The sequence below is a fragment of the Lissotriton vulgaris genome, chromosome 5 (assembly GCF_964263255.1).
Source record: "Lissotriton vulgaris chromosome 5, aLisVul1.2, whole genome shotgun sequence".
Classification (NCBI taxonomy): domain Eukaryota; kingdom Metazoa; phylum Chordata; class Amphibia; order Caudata; family Salamandridae; genus Lissotriton; species Lissotriton vulgaris.
This window is the reverse complement of record NC_141693.1, coordinates 1810149390-1810172431: the sequence shown is the minus strand read 5'-3', so window position 1 is coordinate 1810172431 and position 23042 is coordinate 1810149390. Positions and strand designations below refer to the sequence as shown.

Here is a 23042-nt window from a genome sequence, read left to right as displayed (position 1 = left end):
GGACATACAAATGTTTTATATAAAAAGAAACACCCTGTTTCAAAAATTTCTGATCACTACTGTTCTAACCAGGGGATACCTCCGGGTGGAGGAAGCATAATCACTAACCCTATGATGATGCTATCACGTCCCTAAGGGGTAAAGCGGAGAATCAAGATATACCGCTACCACAGACCTCCGTACGTGAATGAGGGTTTTTTTATCGGTACAGAGCACAAAATTTGCTAAAACCTCAGTCACACAGGACAAGTGATCCACTCCCCATTTGATATTTTGGTATTGAACAAGGAAGCCGTGTGGATTGCAACTCTTTCTTCTCCCTCTTTTTGATCTAATATAGATACAGTAAGTTACACAGATCAGCAACAAAGTGCTGCAGTCAAAACCTTTATCTCTGAACGCTGACACCTCTTGTAGCACAAAGAGACGCCCAGTACTTACCTTGCATATCTCTATTATGCTATGTTCAATATCCACTTTGAAAACGTTTCAGTAAAATAATAAATATATAACTATCTCAAAAGGGTTGTTATTTCTTAACTTTGTGACAGAAGCAAAGACGACTCCAAAAAACATGTCATGCTTGCAAGCAGAAATAAAGTTTATTAGAAATTCAAGAGCAGGGAAGTGCAAAAAGACAGCGCCCAGCCTTTTAGATAAATTGGTTACACCGACACCTTGGAGCCAAAGGCCATTATTTCTCTTGAACACAGACAGAATCCTCCCCTTCTCGCCTGACTGTTGCCTTTGTAAGAGCCTGTTTATGTCCTTCGCTGCTATGATCTGGTGACGTCATGTATGACCGCAGCTTACATTTGCTCTTCCACCTGCTTCACGTTTTCCGATACCACTTTCCCATCAACCACCTCCTGGACTATTGTGTGGATCTTCCTTGTTTTGCGTTGCCCTGAAAGAAAAAGATATTGCACGAGATGAGGAAAAGGTTATGGGCCATATGTATGAAGCAAATTTGCATTCGCAAATGCCGAAAATGCAAAATGGTATGTATAAAGGAAAATCTGGTGCAAAATAAGGATTCGCAAATTTTGCGATTCCTTAAATGCAATGTATGAAGCAAAAAAAAATTGCAAATTGTCCTTAAGGAATCGCAAATTACCACCAACTTCAGGTTGCACATTTTTGCATTTTTCAATGTGCCATGTGACACACATACATGCCCTTAGGGCATGTATGTGCACCACATGTGCACTCATGCTTATTTCAGGGGTGCAACAGGGTGTCCTTTGGACACCCCTGAACCCTTGAAATTATTCTCAATTTGCGATTTTCAAATTGCGAATCGCAAAATTGAAAATACCTTCCCATTCATTCCTATGGGCCTCCTGGCCGATAGAAATGAATGGGAAAGTATTCCTTAATTGCGATTCGCAATTTGCTAATCGTAATTAAGGAATACTAAGAATTAGCAAACAAATTGCGAATTTGTACATACATACCAATTTGCAATTCTGAAATATCGATTTCTTAAAAAACGCTATTTCAGAATCGCAATGATACATATGGCCCTATGTTCTTGTCTCTTTATAAAATTTGCTTTGGCATTTTACAACCCATTGGTGGTCTTAAGGCCTTACGTTTGTGGATATGATTACCCTAGTATGAAGACTATATATGCAAAGAGAGAGAGTTCTCCCAATTAATTTTAGGTCCAGAGGGGGGAGACAAAGACAGGCAAAATGTACGAGTTACCTCTATAAGGACCTATATTGCTTTAACATGGAGTAAATCCTAACAATATTTATAAGAAGATGCCAAAGAGGAAAGTTGAAGCTTCAAAGTATTGTCAAAACATATTTTTATTTATTTTTTTCTTTTCTTTTTTCAGATAAATTTATTTGAAAACATTTATGCATCTGTACATATCATTTTGTCATATATCATGCTCAACAAAAGTTCATCACCATTACCAATACATTTTTGAAAATCCGTAAAGTGCAAATGCAAACAATAAGGCATAAGAAGAAATGTGCCCCATACAATATATTATAAACCTGACATTCATACATACATCCTCACATATCAATCATACCATTTCAATTCTTAAAAAACATACCTAACAAACATAAATACATAAACTAAGTACCACAAGACAAAAAAGAGAGACAACCCAAAGGTGTACTTGGTGGATTACAGTATGAACTTGGATGTAATAGTTCTGCCAGTTAAGTTTTGGTCTGTATGGAATTGACCAATTTATATCCAAATTGTGGATGTTGGGCCGACGTACGTTTCGGTGATGATGTCACCTTCCTCAGGGCCAAGGACAACATGTAACAGGGTAGCATATATACAAAATCTCTACATATTTTAAAAGAACAGGGGCATTGCACAGTTTTTTCTTTTTCTATTAGATGAGTAATATGTAGACAGGTTTCAGTTGATACAGGGTCTGACTGTTTTTAATGGGGCGCGTGCTTAGTTGCACAGAGTGTCTCACATATTGAAAGTCCACAGGTAGTTGTCTGTTTAGTTGAGTAGTCGTAGGTAAGAGTCTGCTGTGTATCATATGTTCCTTCTGATGATTTTAATTGTAGGTCCCAAAATTAGAGAGTTCAGATCGGCCAGCCTTTATGTCTGATTCGGCGAGGGCTGGTACCGCGACCGGGGGTTCCTGGGACTGAGCCCGAAGTGAAGTTTTTTAAGAATTGAAATGGTATGATTGATATGTGAGGATGTATGTATGAATGTCAGGTTTATAATATATTGTTAGGGGCACATTTCTTCTTATGCCTTATTGTTTGCATTTGCACTTTACGGATTTTCAAAAATGTATTGGTAATGGTGATGAACTTTTGTTGAGCATGATATATGACAAAATGATATGTACAGATGCATAAATGTTTTCAAATAAATGTATCTGAAAAAAAGAAAAGAAAAAAATAAATAAAAATATGTTTTGACAATACTTTGAAGCTTCAGCTTTCCTCTTTGGCATCTTCTTATAAATATTGTTAGGATTTACTCCATGTTAAAGCAATATAGGTCCTTATAGAGGTAACTCATACATTTTGCCTGAAGACTATATATGACCTTGGGTGGGCCCTCGACTTATCTTTCCTCATGCACAGGTCTGTCAAGGGTCTAGTCTGCTTATGTGTGACGTTTCTCAGTTTGGAGTGGGGTTATGTGTGACATTTCAGAGTCTCATGTGTGACGCTTTGAGTGACATTTTATTCAATGACCCAAGCAGTGCAATTCCATCCACTGCTGTCTCTTATCTTAAGCTGAATATCCCAGGCCCACTTCCTATCACTAGCAAGAATTTCTTCCCAGCATAATTTGTGTTAGAAATGGGATTTCTGGTTGGCTAAGACTTGTGCCAAAGCCAGGCAGAAACCACCACTCTAGTCAGGGCAAGGGAGTTACACGCCAAAGATAACCCCTGCTCACCGCCTTGGTAGCTTGGCACGAGCAGTCAGGCTTATTCCGGTGGCCATGTGCAAAGCATTTGCGCAAGCACACAGCATCAACATCCCAGGCACACTACAAAAGGAACTCCATACCAGGTTATATAAAACAATAGCCTTTGTATTCTCATAAAACATTAGAATAGTAAACACATAACATACACTACGGTGCTCGTGTGCTGATGACGGCTGGGGTTCGTCACTGCCCGCCCCTGTTCGTGCTGTTTACAGCACACCAGGGGAATCACGGCCGCATCGAAGGGGTTAAAATGATCTACTTTGTCCCCCAAAAAACATTACCTTTGTTTTCTTTAGGCTAATTTCAAAGGATTTCTGTTTTTCTTTGCAAACCAAAGAGGCCATCCTCATACAACAGGCATGGGATATGCCATCCCCCAATGTTTGGAAAGAATGATTTTTATAATTTTTTTGCTGCTGTTTTGTTTGACAATGATAGACTGAAAAGCAACGGAGCCAAGACACACCCCTGATGCAGGCCATTCCGAATTGGAATATTCTGGGAAATCTTCCAGACTTTTCAAGTTCCACCTGTGCCTAGTTATCAGTATGTAATGACTGGATCATACTAGTAGTAGGTGTTATCTTCTAGGAGTGTAGAGTTTCCCAGCGCAAACCCCCCGTCTACTGTATCAAAAGCCATACGGAAATCAATAAAGCAAAAACAAAACCTCTAATTAAGTTCTAAAGATTTTCCAATAATAGCTTAAAGAGCAAAGCAATGACCAACAGTAGAATGACTCTCCTGAAATTACCCCTGCTCAATGGGAATGATCTTATTCCCTCGTGCCCATTCGGACAAACTTTGAATTATTGCATATTTTACTATACACCTATACTCTGTAAACCAGAACCAGGTACACAAAAGTGTGGCTCTGCAAATTGTCACTTGGCCATTTTGAGGTACGTCTGCAAATGTCAAGTTGGCCATTTTGCATCACGCCGTTGATGCTGTCCAGATAACATGTCTTATTTACAAGCTTATCATATAACCCGTGATTCCCTACCTACGGATCTTTCTATACATAGACCCCATAGGCAAATGGTTATTGCACTGCTTTAAGCAGATGGAATGCAATAAGCACCCAGTCGGTGGCTCAGTGGACTGATGTGTCCACTCCAAGGACCTGTGTTTGACCTCATGATCCCAGGTTTGAATCTTGATCCGCTCAACGTTTCATCCCTCAGAGGTCGATAAAAATGAGTGCCACTGAGTAGGATAAAAATAAACATCTGTTATTGCAGCACTAAGAGAGCCAAGACTTGGGTTAATGTGTGTTTTACAAATACACGTTGTATCACTAATGTGAACACCTGTGAAGCGAGCCTGTTGCTGCGTGTGTAAACAATAAATAGTAAGGGGATGACAAATATGTCATTTAGTTACCAAGGCAATATACTTTGACAAATTCCTGTTCCCATTCCCATAATCTCACCCGTATAGTCGATTTGGGATTTTTTCCTAGTAAGTAGGAAGTAACAAAGCTGGGAGAAATACAACAAAGCATGAAATGCAGCATCAATAGTAAACTGAAAAATATGGCTTTAGGGGCTCATTGGAGGACTATTAGACCTCAGAATAAGATTTTGGGGACATGCATCAACACAAGGGATTGCATTTCCTAAATAGCGATTTTTAAGGAATCACTATTTAGGAATCGCAATTCCTTATGCATGGAAATTTAAGGCGATTTAAGGAATCGCAAAATAAATTGCGATTCCAACACATTACCTAGTAGAGATTCTCAAATTGCGAATCACTATTAGGTAATGTCACTCCATTCATTCCTATAGGCTCATAGGAATCATTGAGAATGCCATCTCAAATTGCAATAACCAAATTGGTAATCGCAAATTGCAAATGCAATTGCAAGAGTGCCAGGGGGTCTAAGGCCCCCCTGATGCACCCCCCCAAAAGATAAGTGTGCACATGTGGTGCACACACATGCTCTAAGGGCGTGTGAGCCACATGTCTCTTCGAAAAATGCATTCATGTGCATTTTTCAAAGAATTTGCAAATTACCATCAACTTGAAGTTGATGGTAATGAGCGTTTCCTAAATGCAAAGTCGCATTTAGGAATGGCTTGATGCATCTCAAATAGAGAATCGCTTAAATGCATTCGCCATTTAGGTAATCGCAATAAATTGCATAAGGCAGCACACATGGAAAAAGCAAAAACAAGGAGAAATAATGCAATTCTCCGCGTTTCGCCATCTTAAGACCAGATTCTACCTAGTCTTGATTTTGGCGATGCCTTCTATGTACGCCACCCTTGTACATAGGGGGCAGCATCAAAATGAATAGGTGTTGTGCTGGAACGCCCACCTCAACACTCACTGCCCACCCCTTCACGCTAACCATAGCATGAAAGGGGGCCTTATCTACAAGGCAGCGTTAAGCCACGTTAAGTGTCTTAAAGCTGCCTTGTACATAAGGTGCAGCCCCTATCGCCACCACAATGTCACTAAAGGGGACGTTGTGGTGGCAATAGGCGCTTGTACATATATCCAAAGTATGCTTCTTTTAATTGTGCTTTGCCATATGGTCTTCCAGGAAGCAAAGATTTTGAGTGCTTTTTGGGCATTACTGTGACCCCAGTCACAGAAAAGACAAGAACCTCGTTGAAAATGAAATGGAAGGCTGGATCAGCGTAAAACTATTTTCAACAGGATTTACCTCTGCTTTGTTGGGATCCAGACTGTGATCCGCCTCCTGAACTCTCCGGTGAATTCAGTGAAATTCTGAAGCAAAAAAACAGATCATGACATTGATGGTTTTCGAAGGTACTAGTCACTCGCTACTTCAAGAAATCCTGATCCCTTCTCAAATCCAGAATGTTCATCTAGTTCAGAAGACATCGATAACAGACGGTAGGCTTACCCTCCATCGCCATCCAGGAGCCGTCGGTAGGTCTCGATCTCCATCTCCAGCAATGTCTTGACATCCAGGAGCTTTTCATAGTCCAGACTCTGATTGGCGATCTCACTCCTGATGGCTGTAAGCTGCTCTTCCACTGAAGTGATCCTAGCTTGCAGCTGGGAGAGCTGCTGGCAGTAGCGTCCTTCTGTTTCTATCAATGTATCTTCAAGGGATCGTTTCTGCCAGAAATGACAAAAAAGAACAAGTAGTGGTTCGGAAGAACTAGCAGGGAAGGGAGAAAAGGGCTGTAAAGGAAGAGCAAGGAGCGGAAAGGGCGGGTTATGGATAGCATTGAAGAGCAAAGGAGGGTACATTGCAATGTAGAATAAAGAAAAACAAATAACAGAGAATAGAACGAAAAAACAACAATTTAAAAGGATGAAGAATCAAAGGTAAGTAAAGCATAGGAGTATTCTAAGCCAAGTTTGAGTAAGATAGACAGTTAGTCGTATGTTTGTCTCCACTGACTGTTTTAATGTGGTTTTTTGCACTCTGCTCATTGGAGCAGGTCCCAAATATTGAACCCGCAGGTATGGGCATCCTGGCACACATATTTAGATGAGGATGTTTTCAGCTTCCTTACAACCTGACATTATGTCTTCCTTAAAGTAGCAGCTAGGAGTATAGGCTCTAGTGTAGCGACTGATAGAGCACCATGTGATTCTGAAATTTGTAGAGTTGCATCATAATCACTGATAATCAGCACCAGCATATTTAGAGGACTGTATTAATGTGTAATCATTAGAGGAATAGTACTAAAACCGCATATGTTAGCATGTTTAGAAATGTAACCATGTAGTTTATGTAGATCAAAGTAGAGTTTAAACGGAAATGTGTTTTAGATAAGGCAAGATGTATTAGTTCACATGTAAAGTGATGTATTGGGATTAAACGTGCACTATAGTAAAATTGCACGTGTAGATTTGCTTTCCATGTAGTGAAAATAATACATGAGATGATCATAAATAGTAATGCTTATAACGTGACATTAGAAAATGTGTGTTTAATTGTACGAAGGCCTGATCGCATATAAGTACAAGAAGAGGCCTTTTTGTGATTTCTTATGTTAGCCAAAAGCTGTAGGCCCGCAATGTATTTTCCTTGGGAAGGCTCTTTTTCTTTAGTTAAAAGCAGACAGTGAAACATGTTTGCGTGTAAGGTCGAGTTGTTTACAAGTTTCCAGTTGCAGGTGCAAGGACATATGTATTGTTAAGCAGAATAACCTTTTTGTTTTAGGAGTAAGGATGGTAGGAACAGGCGCTGAGGGAGTCAACTGGAATTTAGATAGGATGTTTTAATCGAAGATGGAGTCTGGAAATCAAAGTCGACCAACGGTTCTTGGATGAGGTCAGAGTTTCGATGGAAAAATCCAGAAGAAGGACCTGCCTGAAGGGGTGTGCGAAGGGCGGGCCCTACTGTTTTGGGATTTTGTATTAGGAACAATACCCTGAGGGTGGAGCAGAAGAGAGCTAGCAGGGAAGCGAGAAGGAGCATCTTAGAACGAGCTCTGTAGCTTTGAATACTTACCTTTGCAAAGTGAGTGTACTTCTGAGGAAGTCTTCACTGCTGACACCTTTTCATCTTTCCTGGGAATTATGCTAAGTAGGGATGCCACTTTAGTATTAAAGTAGGGATAGACTAATAATCTTTCTTTCTTTTAGGTCAATGCCGTGATCTCTTCAAATAGGGACTTTCTTTGTCTGCCTCATGCTTTTGGAGATCACCCAGATCATTATATTGAGTTGTCTGAGGCTCATGCGTAGGATCATGTTTGTATTAATGCCCGTTTACCTCCTTAACCTCTTGCTGAGGTCCTTTTTGTATCCAATTGCTTTTGGCTATGTAATAAATTTCAAAACTTTATTCTGTAGTCAGTAGTTTCTTCAATCATACTGATTTGGTCAAAGGGTAAATGGTTTCTCCCCTTTACACTTCTTAGCAGACAAGAAAGGTCCAGATAAGAGGATTCAAAAATTGGTAAGATAAGGTAAGAATTCAGACAAGAATCCAGCGTCACCACCCTCTTGCCCAAGTGTGGTGATTTCTGACCTGGAGTCTTCCTCAGTCTTACCCACCAGGTGCCATTGGAAGTCTACACTCTCTGCCTGAACTCACCAGTACCCAAACCTTGTGCCTCTTTGCACCACAGAAGGACCACTCCAACAGAAGTCCATGGAATACCATGATGTTTCCCCAAACTCTCTACTGTGCCTGGGAGAATGTCAGACAGCTGACACCACCCTGGAGAAAGCCCATGAAGTCCATGAATGCCCCCCAGCTCCTAAAGTGATAAGTATTGCTTTTTTTTGTATTTTCCAAGCTTCCTCTCAGATTTCACTGCCAGTGTAGTGGCCTATGTAGAGAAGTGCAGATTTATGTGGTTTGTGAGTCACCTACTCACTCTAGTGCCGCTTCATTTCATTACCAATACTATCACCAAATGGGACAACCCGCTTCCATGGTACTTCTCTTACCATGCATTCAAGGGTACTGCATTTACAATGCATTCTGTGAAAACTACATGACAGCCCTCTCTAAAATCCTAGCACATTATTTTCTGACTTTGTCTACACCCACCAGGGGCCTGGCTCTTGCCTCAAAGCGGCAGCAGAGACAAAAAGTGTGATTTTCACTTTTGCCAATGTTGGGAGATTCTTTCCTCGTAAATATCAGGTAATTCTTAATGATGGATCTGAAAATGTTATCTCCATCCACTACTTTGAGCAGAAGATTCCTAATTAATTGGCGTACTATTCACTGGGACTTTGATCTGCCAGGTGGTGCAACACAGTAATTAACTCACTGCACCAGGATGCTTAGAGGATGAATTGCTTTATGGGCTGTATCAAATAAATTTACTATAACATAAACTACATTAAGTAATTCAACAAGTGTAAATCTCACCTTAGATATAAATTCTGTGTCCAGGAAATGATAATCGATTCTGATCCTTGTACCATGTTCTAATCCAGTGTTACAGTTTTAAACACTGGTCATACATAAAGTGAAAACATGACACAATATACACCTTACCAAGCATTATTAGTGCAGTAACTTTCAGCCCCCAATCAAATTATAATTTAGTCTAGTATGCATCTGCCAAATTTGGCACCCATATGGCAGGCTGAGTCAGATAACATACTTCCTCTCTCAGCCTTCATGTGTGCATACAAGTGTATGTGTGTCATGTGCAGTCTACCCAGAACCAATACCCCAGTTGTTCACAGCAGCTGAGTTCATTTTAAATAGATGACAATGGAGGTTTAAAGCCCAACCCCATTTTACACAAAAAAGTTTAGCAGCGGAACCTACGATGCCGCACCTTGAACCCAGTTCCAGATATTTGTAAGTTTATGTGCATTCATCCTCGACGTCAGCTGCTAATTGGCGTCGCTGTGTTTTCCAGATCACGGGTAGTTTGTTAGCTTATGTGGGGTGGCACAAATATAAAGTCCAAAGAGATGTAGAATTTGGTATGTGAAAAAAGTCCTTTATTTAATATTATTCTTTCTTTTAAAAGCGATCAAACTGCAATTAGCAAAACAGTCAGCCAACGCGTTTCACTCCCTACCAGGGAGTTTGTTCAGGGCGAGATGAAAATACATCTGGTAACGCGTGCGTGGATCCTCCAAAGTTACGATAAAAAGAGAAAGAAAAGGCTATCGTCAGTTGTCCGTAGCGTGTACAGGTTCCTCAGTCGGAGCCCCAGTGGCCCAAGCGGTCTTTTAGTCCTACTCCTAGTCTCCCTGTTTGTTCAGTTGTACTGTTTCCGATTTCTCATTTCACCTTAAAGCGTCCGTGAACCTTGGCAGCACCTCTGAAGCAAGTTAAGTAAAATGTCCTTAACTCTTTTTCAGTTAATAGCTAAAAATAACTCAGAAAATTGCCTTTGAACAGAACAATTGTCCTTCTCAGAAGCTTAACTGAAAATCTCTACTACTATTATAAAGGAAGAACCTTGAACCTTTGAGGCGGGTAAACTCGGGAGCCACAGCGCCAATCCACACACCCGATACATCGTTGTAATTGTCAGGGTGTGCAGATGGACATAGGCTATATAAACTTAATAAATATACGTTATTTAAAAAATTTACTGACAAAAAAAAGTAGTCCCTTGGAAGAAGCGCCGGCCGCGACGTGCGTGTCCGACGTGAGGAGCGCATGGAGGAGCGGCGTCCAGGAGCGCGAGGAGGACCGGTGGACATGGCGTGGGGAGGAGCGGTGAGGAGCGGCGGACAGGCGGTGAGGAGCGGCAGACAGGCGGTGAGGAGCGGCCGACAGGTGGGGAGGAGCGGTGAGTGGCAAATGAGGTAGGTTATTTATTTAGGAGCGGTGAGCGGCGTAAAAATGAAGCAAAAATGAAAATCGTGAGCAAGAGGAAGCAACGGAGCATTACAAAAGTGAGCCAAACGGTGCATTACAGGAGGAAAAAGTTACGTGTGCAGGTTACAAAAGCGTACATCATGAGCAAGAGGAAGCAAACGGAGCATTACAAAAGTGAGCCAAACGGTGCATTACAGGAGGAAAAAGTTACGTGTGCAGGTTACAAAAGCGTAGAAAGTAAACATAGCGGTATAGGGGGAAAAAGTGACGTGTGCAGGTAGCAAGAGGAAGCAAACGGAGCATTAAAAAAGTGAGACAAACGGTGCATTACAGGAGGAAAAAGTTACATGTGCAGGTTACAAAAGCCTACAAAGTAAACATAGCGGTATAGGAGGAAAAAGTGACGTGTGCAGGTAGCAAGAGGAAGCAAACGGAGCATTAAAAAAGTGAGACAAACGGTGCATTACAGGAGGAAAAAGTTCCGTGTGCAGGTTACAAAAGCCTACAAAGTAAACATAGAAGTATAATACTGCAATATATGGAGGAAGGCTCCGGGGGACCCACGGACAACGCCGGGGGGGCGGGGGCCCTGAAGCCTACTTGCTCCCGGACAACGTCGGGACGGGCTGCTAGTGAATGAATAACTTTGGATTTTCATCAAATTGCAAAATTTGCTCAGTTCTTTCAGCAGAATTCTAAAATTCAGAAGTCTCTGTTGGAAAATCTGAACATAGGTTGGAAGGCCATGACATTAAATATTTTCCAAGAAAAGAATAATGTATTGCACATTTTATGCGACTGTTCTTTCTGCTAGAATAAAAAAAAAAAGTGGTCCGAGATTTCTAAAGCCTCTTATCACTCACCATGGCGATGGCCGCCTGCAGCTCTATCTCCAGGGATTGGAGGCTGCGCTTGAGGTCACTGATCTCGCACTTGCTGGTCTGCACCTGCTCTGCTCCAAACTGGAGTTCCTGCTTCAGGCTCTTACACTGGGGAGAAAGAAGATAAAGGTGAGGGAGTGTGTCAAACGACCCCACATGTCATTAACATATTGATGAATCTATACAGAAACTGATTAACAACAATATTGGGGCACCTAAGTTCAACTTAATAGTGAGAAGGCTTCATTTACAAGCGCCAGTTCACAACTTCAATTTACAAAATAGTCATAAATTGATTTACTCACACTTGATATTACACTAGCCATGGAAACTTGGGGAGGACCCACAAACACACAAGTTTGTCGATATTCAGAGCTTTTCCAGCACACAATCTGATCTTGGATTTAGTCAAAGAGTGACTCCTCCCAGGAGGGATTGGGACAAACCCTATGCAGAGTGGGAATGGGTTGACAACACCTGCAAAGCTCAAGGGTGTCTAGGGTAAGATGTTTCTCAATGGGGGAACATTAATTTCCTGGGAGAAAATAAAAAACAATCAATCATATGTACATTGACTTTTGTAAGGCATTTATTTGAATACTATTACTAAAGTGTAACTGATTATACCTATTCCACGTAAATTGTCGCAACTTCCAAGGTGTACTACTTGAGAATCCCCCAAAATCAAATGTAGGTGGAAACCTAAATGTGTAGATTATCTCTGTTTTCGTGCATTGGCCCAATGTGTTTTTACCGCCTCATTGAACTGGCTTTCAGCTTCCGTCCTGTTCTTCTCTGCCATTTTTTCATACTGTGCCCTCATTTCGTTCAGGTTTTTCATCAGGTCGATTCCTGGGACTGCGTTCATTTCCACGCTCAGCTGGCCGCCTCCTCCCTGGTAGCCCTTCATCTCCTAGACATTGGATAAAACAGTGAAACGTTTAAGAATAACCCTCATACAGTGTGCATTAAGATTTTATTTAACTTTAAGTTGTGCTGTTTTTCATTACGATTTGGATGACCATCATTTTGATGTTGAGTAACAACACCAATAAAACCCAATAAACGCTAATAGAAACATAAACAATATAATTGTAAACTGGTATGCATAATCAAAATTCTGTTTATTTCTTTTTTTAAATGTATTATTAAGGAACTGAGTAGCTTTTTTTGGTAGAGTTTCTAATTTTAGTCTTTTGTGCGGCATCCTTGTATTTTTCTATCAACTTAGTGCTTAAATGTTAATAATATGCCTTGTTTCTGTTACTTTTGTTCAGACTGTTGTTTTTGGTTGTGAATGGCACAGTGAAAATATGAATAAACTAAACTAATTGAACGTGACGCAAGTCCGAAAAAGAAATAGCAGCATTTGTAGAAATATCAAAGTTGAAAGGTCTGGAAGAACTGGGCAGTTTATCACAAATGACTGATTGTGTTTCCACCTGTATACGCCCATTGTTCATTATAGCCTTAGTGCCCGTATAGCGGGCACTACCAGCAATTAAAGGCCTGCTCCAGCGTTAAAGACCCGAGCCAAAGGCAAGGGCCTTTAACAAGGGAGCAGGCCTTTAATGGCCCGTACAGCCTGCTATGGAGGGCTGTAAGGCTTGTAGAACATTCCGCCCCTAGAGGGTAGAATGTTCTAATTTGTAAAAAGAAGTCCTCTCGGAGCCGGAGGGGGTTGAAATCCCATCTGCTGCATGAGACCTATGTTCACAGCAATAGCTGTTGATGCTCAGGGCTTCTACCAGCCATTAGAAGCCCGGAGCACGCCATAGTCTTCAATGGAATGCTCAACATTCCAATGTTCTAATATAACTTATTTTTTGTTGCTGTCTTCTGTTTCACTATGCCTTAAGTAAATTGGGAACTGACCCATGATTTAATATCCCTTAGTACTATTGTGCAAATGGCAGAACTTAATCATTCTAAATGACCAAGAGGGCCCAACAGATGAGCTGTTGTTTTTTTATGGGCAGAAATTTGGATACCTCCCTCGTGAAATCAGCTCCCCTTACAGGAGCAACAATAGGTTTCGGACCTCATTATGTGTGGCCAGTGTTTGTGATGATAAATCTAACTCAGCGGGGGAGGGAAATCATTGGTGGGGACAAATAGTACCCAACAATGAGATTGTCCCCGATAATGAGGATAACGTGAGGATTTTGGTGCCTACTACACTAAAATCCACATGTTCCAAGAATTACGGGCATTGAACTCCCAATATGCTTTTTAGGTTTGACCTGTCGAAAATAATGTGGTAAAAACTACAGAAGTGCTGTGTGAGTCTCCTAACTCAAATTCTGTTATGTATGGAAACAGCAGTTATCACACACATTAGAATTATCTAGTTCACTCGTAATGAGGGACTTAGGGAACTGGAAGGAATGCCCGCCTGAATGATGGAGAAAATATCTAATTCTTTGCTTCCTGTCTGGGCTTTGCATCTAATTCATGACACCCTTGTAAAGAGCGACATGATGACATTTGATTATATTTAATAGCCTGCACTTGGGCGTCTGAAATTCGGACACATCTGTTGGCGCAAAAGTCATGCATTCCAGGAGTCATGTCGCAAACACGATGCAACTCCAGCAATGCATATTGAGGCAGATCCTCATTGTGCTGCATCACTCCTTACGCCTCCTTCAAGCAGGTGTAAGTTTTGGATGCAGTGGCGTCCTAGAAGTGGCGGAGGGCTTTACAATGTGATGCATCTCCCTAGAACGTTTTTACGCCGACGCTGTGTCAGAAAAAGTGACGCAACGTCAGCCCATTTATAACGTGACGCATCTAGGGAGAGGTACAAAAGGGGGTGGTGATGGACGGAGCATCTGAATCAATCAAACACACACACCCAGTCAAAAGATCATGGCTATATGCAAATCAGTCTGACCACGAGGCACAGGGTCAGACTGATTTGCATATAGCCATGTCTGAACTGGGGTGGCAGAGTGGGCTAAAGAACGGTGATGGATTAAACCCAGATCTCTTGACTGGGTGTGAGTATCTGATTGATTCAGAGGCTCCGTCCATCACCAACCCCTTTTGTACCGCATCTAGGGAGATGCGTGACGTTGTAAATTCCTGTGTCACATTATACCTGCGTCAGGTATAATGTATGCAGGGTGGGCATTCCCACGCAGGAAAGTCTTGTAAAAAAAACCAAAGTGAAATCTGAAAGATTTCACTACGCCACTTCTAGGACACCACCGCATCAAAACCTTACGCCTGCTTGAAGGAGGCATAAGGCGCCTTGATGCCTTCGGATTTTAGTTGCACATTACAAGTTTTCTTTCTTTTCATTTCATTCATTCATAAGGAGTGACACAGCACAATGAGGATAGGCCTCAAAATGCATTGCTGGAGTTGCGTCGTGTTTGCGACACGAGCCCAGCAATGCGTAACTTTGCATTTCTGATGCATCTGTTAATCCTTGCACCATGGTGCGCCGTATTGTAAATACGACGCATTCATGGTGGTGTGCAAGGGTTTCTCAGGGTGACGCAGAGAAAGTGACGCATCTCTATAGAAGCATCACTTTCTTGTAAATCTGCCCCTTAGATTGGTTCACCCATGGTTTTATTTTAGGTGATTCATTTTACTGACAGGATTTAAAGGTCTACAGTATTTCCTATTACTAATTGATATTCAGCCTATGTTAAACCATTTTAATCCTTGAGAATAAAATCAAGAGAGATGTGATTCTGTTGAATTCTTATCTCACCAGTGTAAATCTGTGTGGTTGTAGCTAATTTCCCAGATTTGTTTGAGAGAATCCTGGTGTTGAAGAACATTAAACTGCTCCCAAGCGACAGTTTGTAATTTTGGTACCTCAACTCCCTACTGGCCCTCTCATGTCTTCTTGTGTTGATATTGCAAGGCGACTTCCTCCAGTGGCCTAGATACATCCCCGATAGTAGCTTCCATCGAAGGTGCAGTTGTTCGGAAGGGGTTAGATGAGAAATACAATTCTATGGAATGGTCAGGATAAAACAGAGCCCCAGAGAGCACTGACATACTAAATACTTTTAAAAAGTCCTGATCGCAGTTGACAATGTGTACAGTGTAAAAATGTATAACAGATCCTGGAATCACACTGCTTCACAAAACATTAGAGGGCCGATTTCGATGTCGGGCAGAACTTGATCTGGGTCCGACTGACCTTGAGTCTGCGGTCCCAACCGCCTCATAAGGATGCGACTGAACAGTGTTCTGTCGCATGCCTGCATTTCCCTATGGGAGCATGCATTACGGCTGTAAACTGGCCATAATATATGCTCCCATAGGGAAAAGGGAGGTGCTGTTTATCCCTGCAACCCGTAGCAGACCCCTTGAGGAGACTGCCAACGGGTGCAGGGATCAACAGCCCCCTACCGGAGGCTGCGTACCCAAAGGGGGCCCTGCTTTGGGCCCCCAAGCACGCTTTCAGACATGGTTTCCATGTCGGACATACGGGCATGGAAACCATGTCGGAAACAGTGCATCGTAATCCCAAGGGCGAAAAGGCCCACTCTTTGGGATTATGGGTCAGCCCCGACTGGCCGATGGGCTCCATGAGCCCGTCGTAAGCCAGCCGGAATGCATCATATTGCGGCGGTTGGAAAGTAAACCCAGTGGCCCAATACAATGTGGCCAGGAAATCTCTGCCCGTTGGTCTCCTAGGTGTCTAACATCAGTTCACACAACCTCCTTCAGAATACCAGGATGTAATGGTCCCTGTATTGGTTAGTGATTATATTGATTAATTTCTTGATTTTGAGAATTGTAGGTCACTCCTCCTACACCAATTATCTTTGCCCTAGGATATGAACATTGAAATTGGGCCTGGCCTTGAAAATGACATAAATTAACAACCAGACAGGACACACTTAACCTAGGGCCTCATTTACAAAAAATTGGAGAAGGCCAGTGCTGCAAATCTTTTTGCTGCACTGCCCTACGCCAATTTGAAAGGGCAGGAGCGCACCGTATTTCCAGATACAATGCATTCCTGTCCTTTGCAGGGTGGCTTTGCCTCACCTCATAGATATGATTGAGAGGCCTGCGCCAGCAAAGTGTACGACAAACTGATTCCCCAGTGGCACGGGCCTCTTGTAAATAAGCCCTCAATTTAGAAGTTACGAAACATTTTAAGGACCCTTCCAAAGACTGTGGACCTTCTGTATACCCTGGCATACAGAGTATGTATCCTTGCCATGGCAGAGTACTTTACTTCTGCCATGGTGAGGGTACTCTGTCCATCAAAGTTACTGATGTCGGCCGGCCCAGTGAACAACTCTTGGATTTTTAGGAACCACCGCCATGGTAGTTCCGACGGACAACTCTACCAACATGACAAAGCAGTCTGTCAAACTTAAAAAATATATATATATTTTCAAAAACAAAATCATAAAGTGAAATTTTGTTTTTTAAAATACAAAAATACAATAACCTCCTCACCATGGGAGTTTTCTCCCATGGCACGAGGGTCATTTTGCAGTTTTCTCTGCCCCTCACATCTAGGTTTTACCTCCAGGTTTTACCTGGCGGTGAGGAGCAGTTAAAACTGGCCATGTTTTCACCAGCTCTAAATAGGACAAAAAAACACATATCCAAACATACAACAGCCCTTACTCTGTTGGACCTTTGGATGTGTAGGGAGGACGAAGAGATGGATTAGTCTCCACCATCTACATACTGAATTTCCGCTCAACTCTTAATGAGGCGGTCACAACTTCACTATGGCAGAGACGGTACTCCGACGCTGTTTCGATGGAGTACGCTCTCCAACACAGTTTAAATCAGACCCTTTAGGGGATGGGTCTTTATGTTACCAGTGCAATAGAGCAAATGAAGATTATATGATTTGATGACCACCTGTATATCTGTATATAGTGCGACTTTAGAAAGACTTGCACATCTGGAAATAGAGTTAGCCATGCTTAAAGCTACACTAATGGCTCTTGTGTAGCCTCACTCCGAGTGGCACTGGGTTGCCCATTCCTGAATTTTGAACTTCATGTAACCACTTGGGAAGCCTCAAAGCTGAGCAGGGCAGCCTACCTCCTCGTGGTTCTTCTTGAGGTAGGCCAGCTCCTCAGCAAGGCTCTCCAGCTGCGTCTCCAGGTCTGATTTGGAAATGGTGAGCTCGTCCATGACTTTGCGAAGACCATTCATATCCGCCTCCACGTTCTGGCGCAGGAACAGTTCATTTTCTCCCCTGAGCACGAGTACAGATAAGCAAGAGTCATTTTAACCAGGAGAGCACATGGGTGAGATGAGACATAAGGATAAGTACCCTGATTTAGAGTTTGCCGGATGGAGGGTACTTCCTAAGGATGGTGGCGAACATTACCTTTGCAATCCTGAGGAACCTCCACCCTCCAAATGCAGAGTTGTTCACCGGCTCAGCGGAAAAAACTCTGTACTCTGACACGGGACGCCATCACAGAGGCACTTGTTAATGTATGAAAAGTTTGACGGACAGTACTGTCAGCCATGATGGCATGCCGTCAAACATTTAGAAAGTTTTTAGTTTTTTCAAAACATACCCCCAAATTGGGATATTTTTTAAAGGGAAAAGAATAAAAAACTATATACATAAAAAAACTAAGCACCCCCTACACCCTGGGCGTGTTTTATAGTCTTTTTCTTATCCATTACCAGCAAGTTTTCCTGCACTGAACAACAGAAAAAATAAAAGTCTTTACACCATCCTCCCTTCATATGGCAGATGGTACAAAATTGTTCCTCCGACTTCCTCTACTCTCTTGGGTCATCGAAGAAAGTATCCTGAAGTATTCCAGTGACAGAGCTAATGTTGGCTCTGTTGACAGAACACTAAGGGGCATGTTAGCAAGAACCTCGTTAAATTATCGCCTGCCGCTAAAACAGCGATAATGGGCTTGCTAATATGCGTCATAGAATTCCAATAGAAACCCAGGTTAGATGTCCTGCATTTCTAACCTTGGCTTCTATGGGAATTCTATAACGCATATTAGCAAGCCCATTAACGCCGTTTTAGCACCAGTTTCCTGCTGCTCAAACGGCGGTAATTTCAATGAGGTTCTTGCTAATATGCCCCTAAAGGTCTGTCCAGAAGCACCTATCGATAATTTAGGGTGGAGGGAAGATTAGGTCAATAAGGGGGTAGCCTGATGGGTGATGTCCCTCACTTCCTGAACAAGACTACATTTGTAAAAAACTGTGAAAGTTCAGTAGCAAGGCCCCTATTAGGGGGTTCAAAACATAAATAAAAGTCGCTGCAAAGCCAGTGTGAAGAAACTGGGGCCCAGGTGTCCTAGCAGCTTGAGAGCAGAATCTAAGAAAGCACTGTTTGCTGCAGGGGGCAACAGGCATTAAGAAGAATAAATCCCATGTACATTTTTCACACAACATCTGAATGTTATTCTGATGTTTAGAGATTGATAGCAACTCCTAGCATATGTTTCCCACAACCTGTTTTATTCTGAGTTGGAACGTGCACTGTCGATAAAATGGTTTGCTCTGCTCACATGCAGGACAAAGGGCCTTATTAAAAGGATGGCCGAATTTACTCTGTATGTCAACATGGTGGAGGACATGTCCGTCAAACTCTAGGCCCAACATTATTAACTGCTGGTAAACAACTTTCTGGTTAAAATTTGTTTAATGCCTATTATTTTCTTTCTTAAGAATCTTTATCTTTATAGCAGTGGAATTCATGTTGTATCAGTGTGTTAAAATGTCAGACTTGCCATATAGCAAAGCCACATAATGTGTGGCCTAATTTGCATTTATTTATAAAACATGCTGCACAATTTGACTTTCTTTGCCACATAAACTGTTCAACCCTGCAGTACTATGGGTTTGTCCATGATCACAACTGTCCCTGTCTACAGTTCTTTCTGCAGTTTGTGAATGGTTCATTCAAAACGTGTCAAATAAAATGTAAGCAATGTGTTTTAATATGCGATAGCTCAGAACTTCCATTGGTGAACCCATAAGATAGTTGACCTAGCCACCTTATACATTAAAATAACTGTGAATGTTAGTTGAACAGAGAAGAGACGACGCCTCCCAGCTCCTCTCATGGCCACAATAAACAGACTCACTCACTTCAGCTTGAAGTCATCCGCTGCCAGTCTGGCGTTGTCAATCTGCAGCACGACCCTGGCGTTGTCAATGGCAGCCCCAATGATCTGGAAGACATGGGGATAATCAGTGCACGGCGGCTATGCCTCCCCGGTCGGCAACGCATCACTGAGCTTCTTTCACACTGAATATCAAACAACCCCATCCCATCTTGCTAGATCAATAGACCTGTCCTGGGCGTCACCCATGTTTGTGTCATGGCTGTCCCCATGCGTATACATTCTTGGGTCAAGGATGGTTGAGAGGTCATGCCAACTGATTAATCTAGTTCACTTTTTGTGTGAGTTATCTCCAGTGAAGCATCCTGACCCAGTTAGTGACGGTACAAAAGCCGTGCCCGGCACACCCAACCTGCACATTTTCTGCCTCCCCTTACAGACGGTCGAAGCAACTTCTTGGACTTTCTCCTGGCTTACTCAGCGCAACCATACTCAGGGCCTCTGGAAGTATGCATTATGGGACGAGGTGGATAATTATGCGTTGAAAATAGGCAAATTATGTGGCATAATTCGGCGCATTCAGTGGCAATACTATGTCAACTTTTAAGACACATTAACATACGTGCTAACATTTTGAATGTGGTTAGAGGGAGATTTTTTTTTGGGGGGGGGGGTGGATTGGGAGAATTGATTTTTCCCTTTGATGTACATTAAGGAGGAGGAGATTTTAGGCGGTAGACATAAAAAATATAAAGTCTAATTTGGCTTACACAATCGTGAGTCTCCTGCCTGAATTGGTTGTGTTGGCATATATGCATTAATGCGATGTGGGCAAAGTTTTCCCGCCATTAGGTCCGGTTTGACATTCGAATACAGAAATCAGCAACTGGACAGTGAGCAGTTAGATTGTGTAAAGGGACTGCCAACTCATGTGAATGCGTTTGGCCCTTTCTTTAGTATCTTTTGATCCATTTCAGCTATAAACAAACATTTTTTGTTGAAAACTACAAATTATGTTGCAAATGGTTAACTATGCGTGAAAAATCAAATCAAACAGAACATCACAAAGGTGCAGAATCGCACAATCCCATTGGCACAGACCCCTGTAACCGGGCTGGAGGACAGTACTTCACGTTATGGGAGACAATAGATTTAGGGTTATCAGGTTACTCAAAGCCCTGAGCCTTAAACAAACCAGTGTATGCTGGAAGTTGTAGTTTTTGTTGGGGACTACCTCTTAAACTATGAAACGTGAAAGTATAGCCAAAAACTGCAAAAGTTGTGCTCCAGTGGTGTGGACTCATCCTAATTAAAACCCACACACAACTTAAGATTTGGATTCACAAGTTAAAGGCAGTGCTCCATCATGCTTACCTGATTGGTGAGGTCCTGAATCTGCTTGTAGTATTTGCTGTAGTCGCGGGCTGCGGCGCCCCCAGCACCGCCGGGGTGGTTCTTCTCATACCACTCCTTGATTTTCTGCTCCAGGTCGGCATTGGAGTTCTCCAGAGCCCTCACCTTCTCCAGGTAGGAGGACAGGCGGGTGTTGAGGTTCTGCATGGTCTCCTTCTCCCCGGCGGAAAGAAGGGTATCCCCTCCACCACCGAAACCTGCTCCACCACCGAATCCATTAAGGACACCGCCAGCATTGACAGAGCCAAAGCTGACTCCGTTCCCCTCCTGGCTAAGATGGATCCCTGGTGCCACACTGAAGCTGCTGCTAACCCCTCCACCACCACTCCCAAAACCTCCACCACCACTCCCAAAACCACCACCACCACCACCACTCACCACACTGGATACACTACTCCGTCTCATTTTGATGCTATGGTAAGCCATGGTGGTGAGCCAAGCAACAAGCTTCTACTAAAAAGGTGTATGGGGATCTGACAAGCAAAAATGTATCCCACCCTTTTATACAGAGTAGAGTGGGTGTTTCATTTCTCAGACCTGTCCTCTGCAGTGGGCAAACACTAGCACCTGCACCAATTCCTGCTCATTGGGAGTTGCCCTTTTTGATGAAGGTCCTTTTCGCTTGAGTCGTTGGCGCCCCAGGGCTGTTTACCATGCATTGACGATGGTCTGATGTGATAGGGTGGAGTGGGAGCGGCCAAACCAGATGCGATTTCTGTTAACACAATTAAGCAATCCTTTCCCCTTGTTTTAACCAATTCTCTCTACCCTGTTTAAGTACATATTTTTCTAGTCCTCCCTTCTGTCAACTTTGTGCATGTTCAATATGCATGTGCAAATGTGCATGCTGTACATTTGCTCATGCATTAAAGGTACAAATCATTTTTTTCTTCAAAAGGAAGATCGTTTTCCCCATGCAAAAAAATTCTTCCCGTTCACATCCACCAATTTTGGAGGGTTTTCCTCCCCATTCACACCTGGGGGACCGAAGAACACCAGCCGTTGACAGGAGTAAATCTGCTAACAGATACAGAGTGAACATGTGCCTGACATTAACAGGAGTACATTTTTTACCTTATTCTGAGTGGGACCGTGCCTGACCTTAACAGGAGTAACATTCTGCCACTATCCAGAATGAGAACATGCCTTACAAAAGCATGTAGATAGCCAGAAGCTTGAACATTTGTGGCCGTGCACCAACTTTCCAACACACCCCAGTCCTTCACGTCCACTCTTGGCCCTCGGGATATTATTAGGTCTCATGTAATATTTAGGGGTGTGCGAAATTCGTGTAAATTTCTTTTGCAAACTTCCACGAATGTTGCTGAAAATTATGCTTAACTATCCAAATGCAGAATTCTGACGCTATATTTTAGGGCGAAATGCATCCTTGTGTCGATTTTTGACACAAAACACATTTTCTGTTAAAAAAGCATGAAAAACACAAATACCGCAAACAACAGACATTCTAATTATAATTGTTTGTGTTGTTCCTTCCTCCAGTACCATAATTTTGTGGAGATTGATGGCAAAATTACTCAATGTGGCATAATGGCGTAATAACATGCGTAACATGAAATTCTGCGAACTGAACTAGCATAATTTAAATTTTACCCAGGCCTACTAATATTATGCCATACAGGTGAGGTAAATATGTCAATAATTGAACTCACTTTTTGTTATGCTATGCTTTTGGCATTTGTCTTGTGCACAGTCTGGCACTGTTTGGCATTGCAGGGCTTTCAGTATTCTGGAGGGACCATAACGTTTTCATCACAGATGTAGCATAAATGGGCATTGTAAGAATTTAGGTTCGTATGAGGGGTGGAAGCCACACTCAGACAACAACCACAATCCTTGTCAGGGTGAACCTTAAAAGTCACTAAATTAGCCTGTGGTTAACCTTTTGGTAGCTGGGCACTAATCAGTTAGGGAGAACTCAGAGGCTAAGTGAAAGCACACAAACAGTAATAAAGTAAAAACATAACACACGAAAAATCTGAA

General features: G+C 42.3%; 1 protein-coding gene across 1 annotated transcript; it reads right to left on the bottom strand.

The window, feature by feature from the left end:
- Positions 1–626: 626 nt before the first annotated feature.
- LOC147717266 (keratin, type I cytoskeletal 12-like) lies at positions 627–21464 on the bottom strand. Its single transcript, XM_086920501.1, has 8 exons — positions 21000–21464; positions 19651–19733; positions 17617–17773; positions 12326–12484; positions 11554–11679; positions 6329–6546; positions 6125–6189; positions 627–907 (listed from the first exon to the last, which is right to left on the bottom strand). Exons 1-8 carry the CDS (start codon positions 21462–21464, stop codon positions 810–812), a joined length of 1371 nt encoding a protein of 456 aa, XP_086776627.1. The 3' UTR covers positions 627–809.
- Positions 21465–23042: the final 1578 nt, after the last annotated feature.

Bases quoted from the DNA above. Each gene is read 5' to 3' on its own strand.
- LOC147717266 (XM_086920501.1), bottom strand. From the start codon at position 21,464: ATGGCTTACCATAGCATCAAAATGAGACGGAGTAGTGTATCCAGTGTG. The intron at 17,774-19,650 runs GTGAGTGAGTCT...ACTCGTGCTCAG, and splicing joins GCGGATGACTTCAAGCTGAA to GGGAGAAAATGAACTGTTCC. The intron at 6,547-11,553 runs GTGAGTGATAAG...CATTTCTGGCAG, and splicing joins TGCAGGCGGCCATCGCCATG to AAACGATCCCTTGAAGATAC.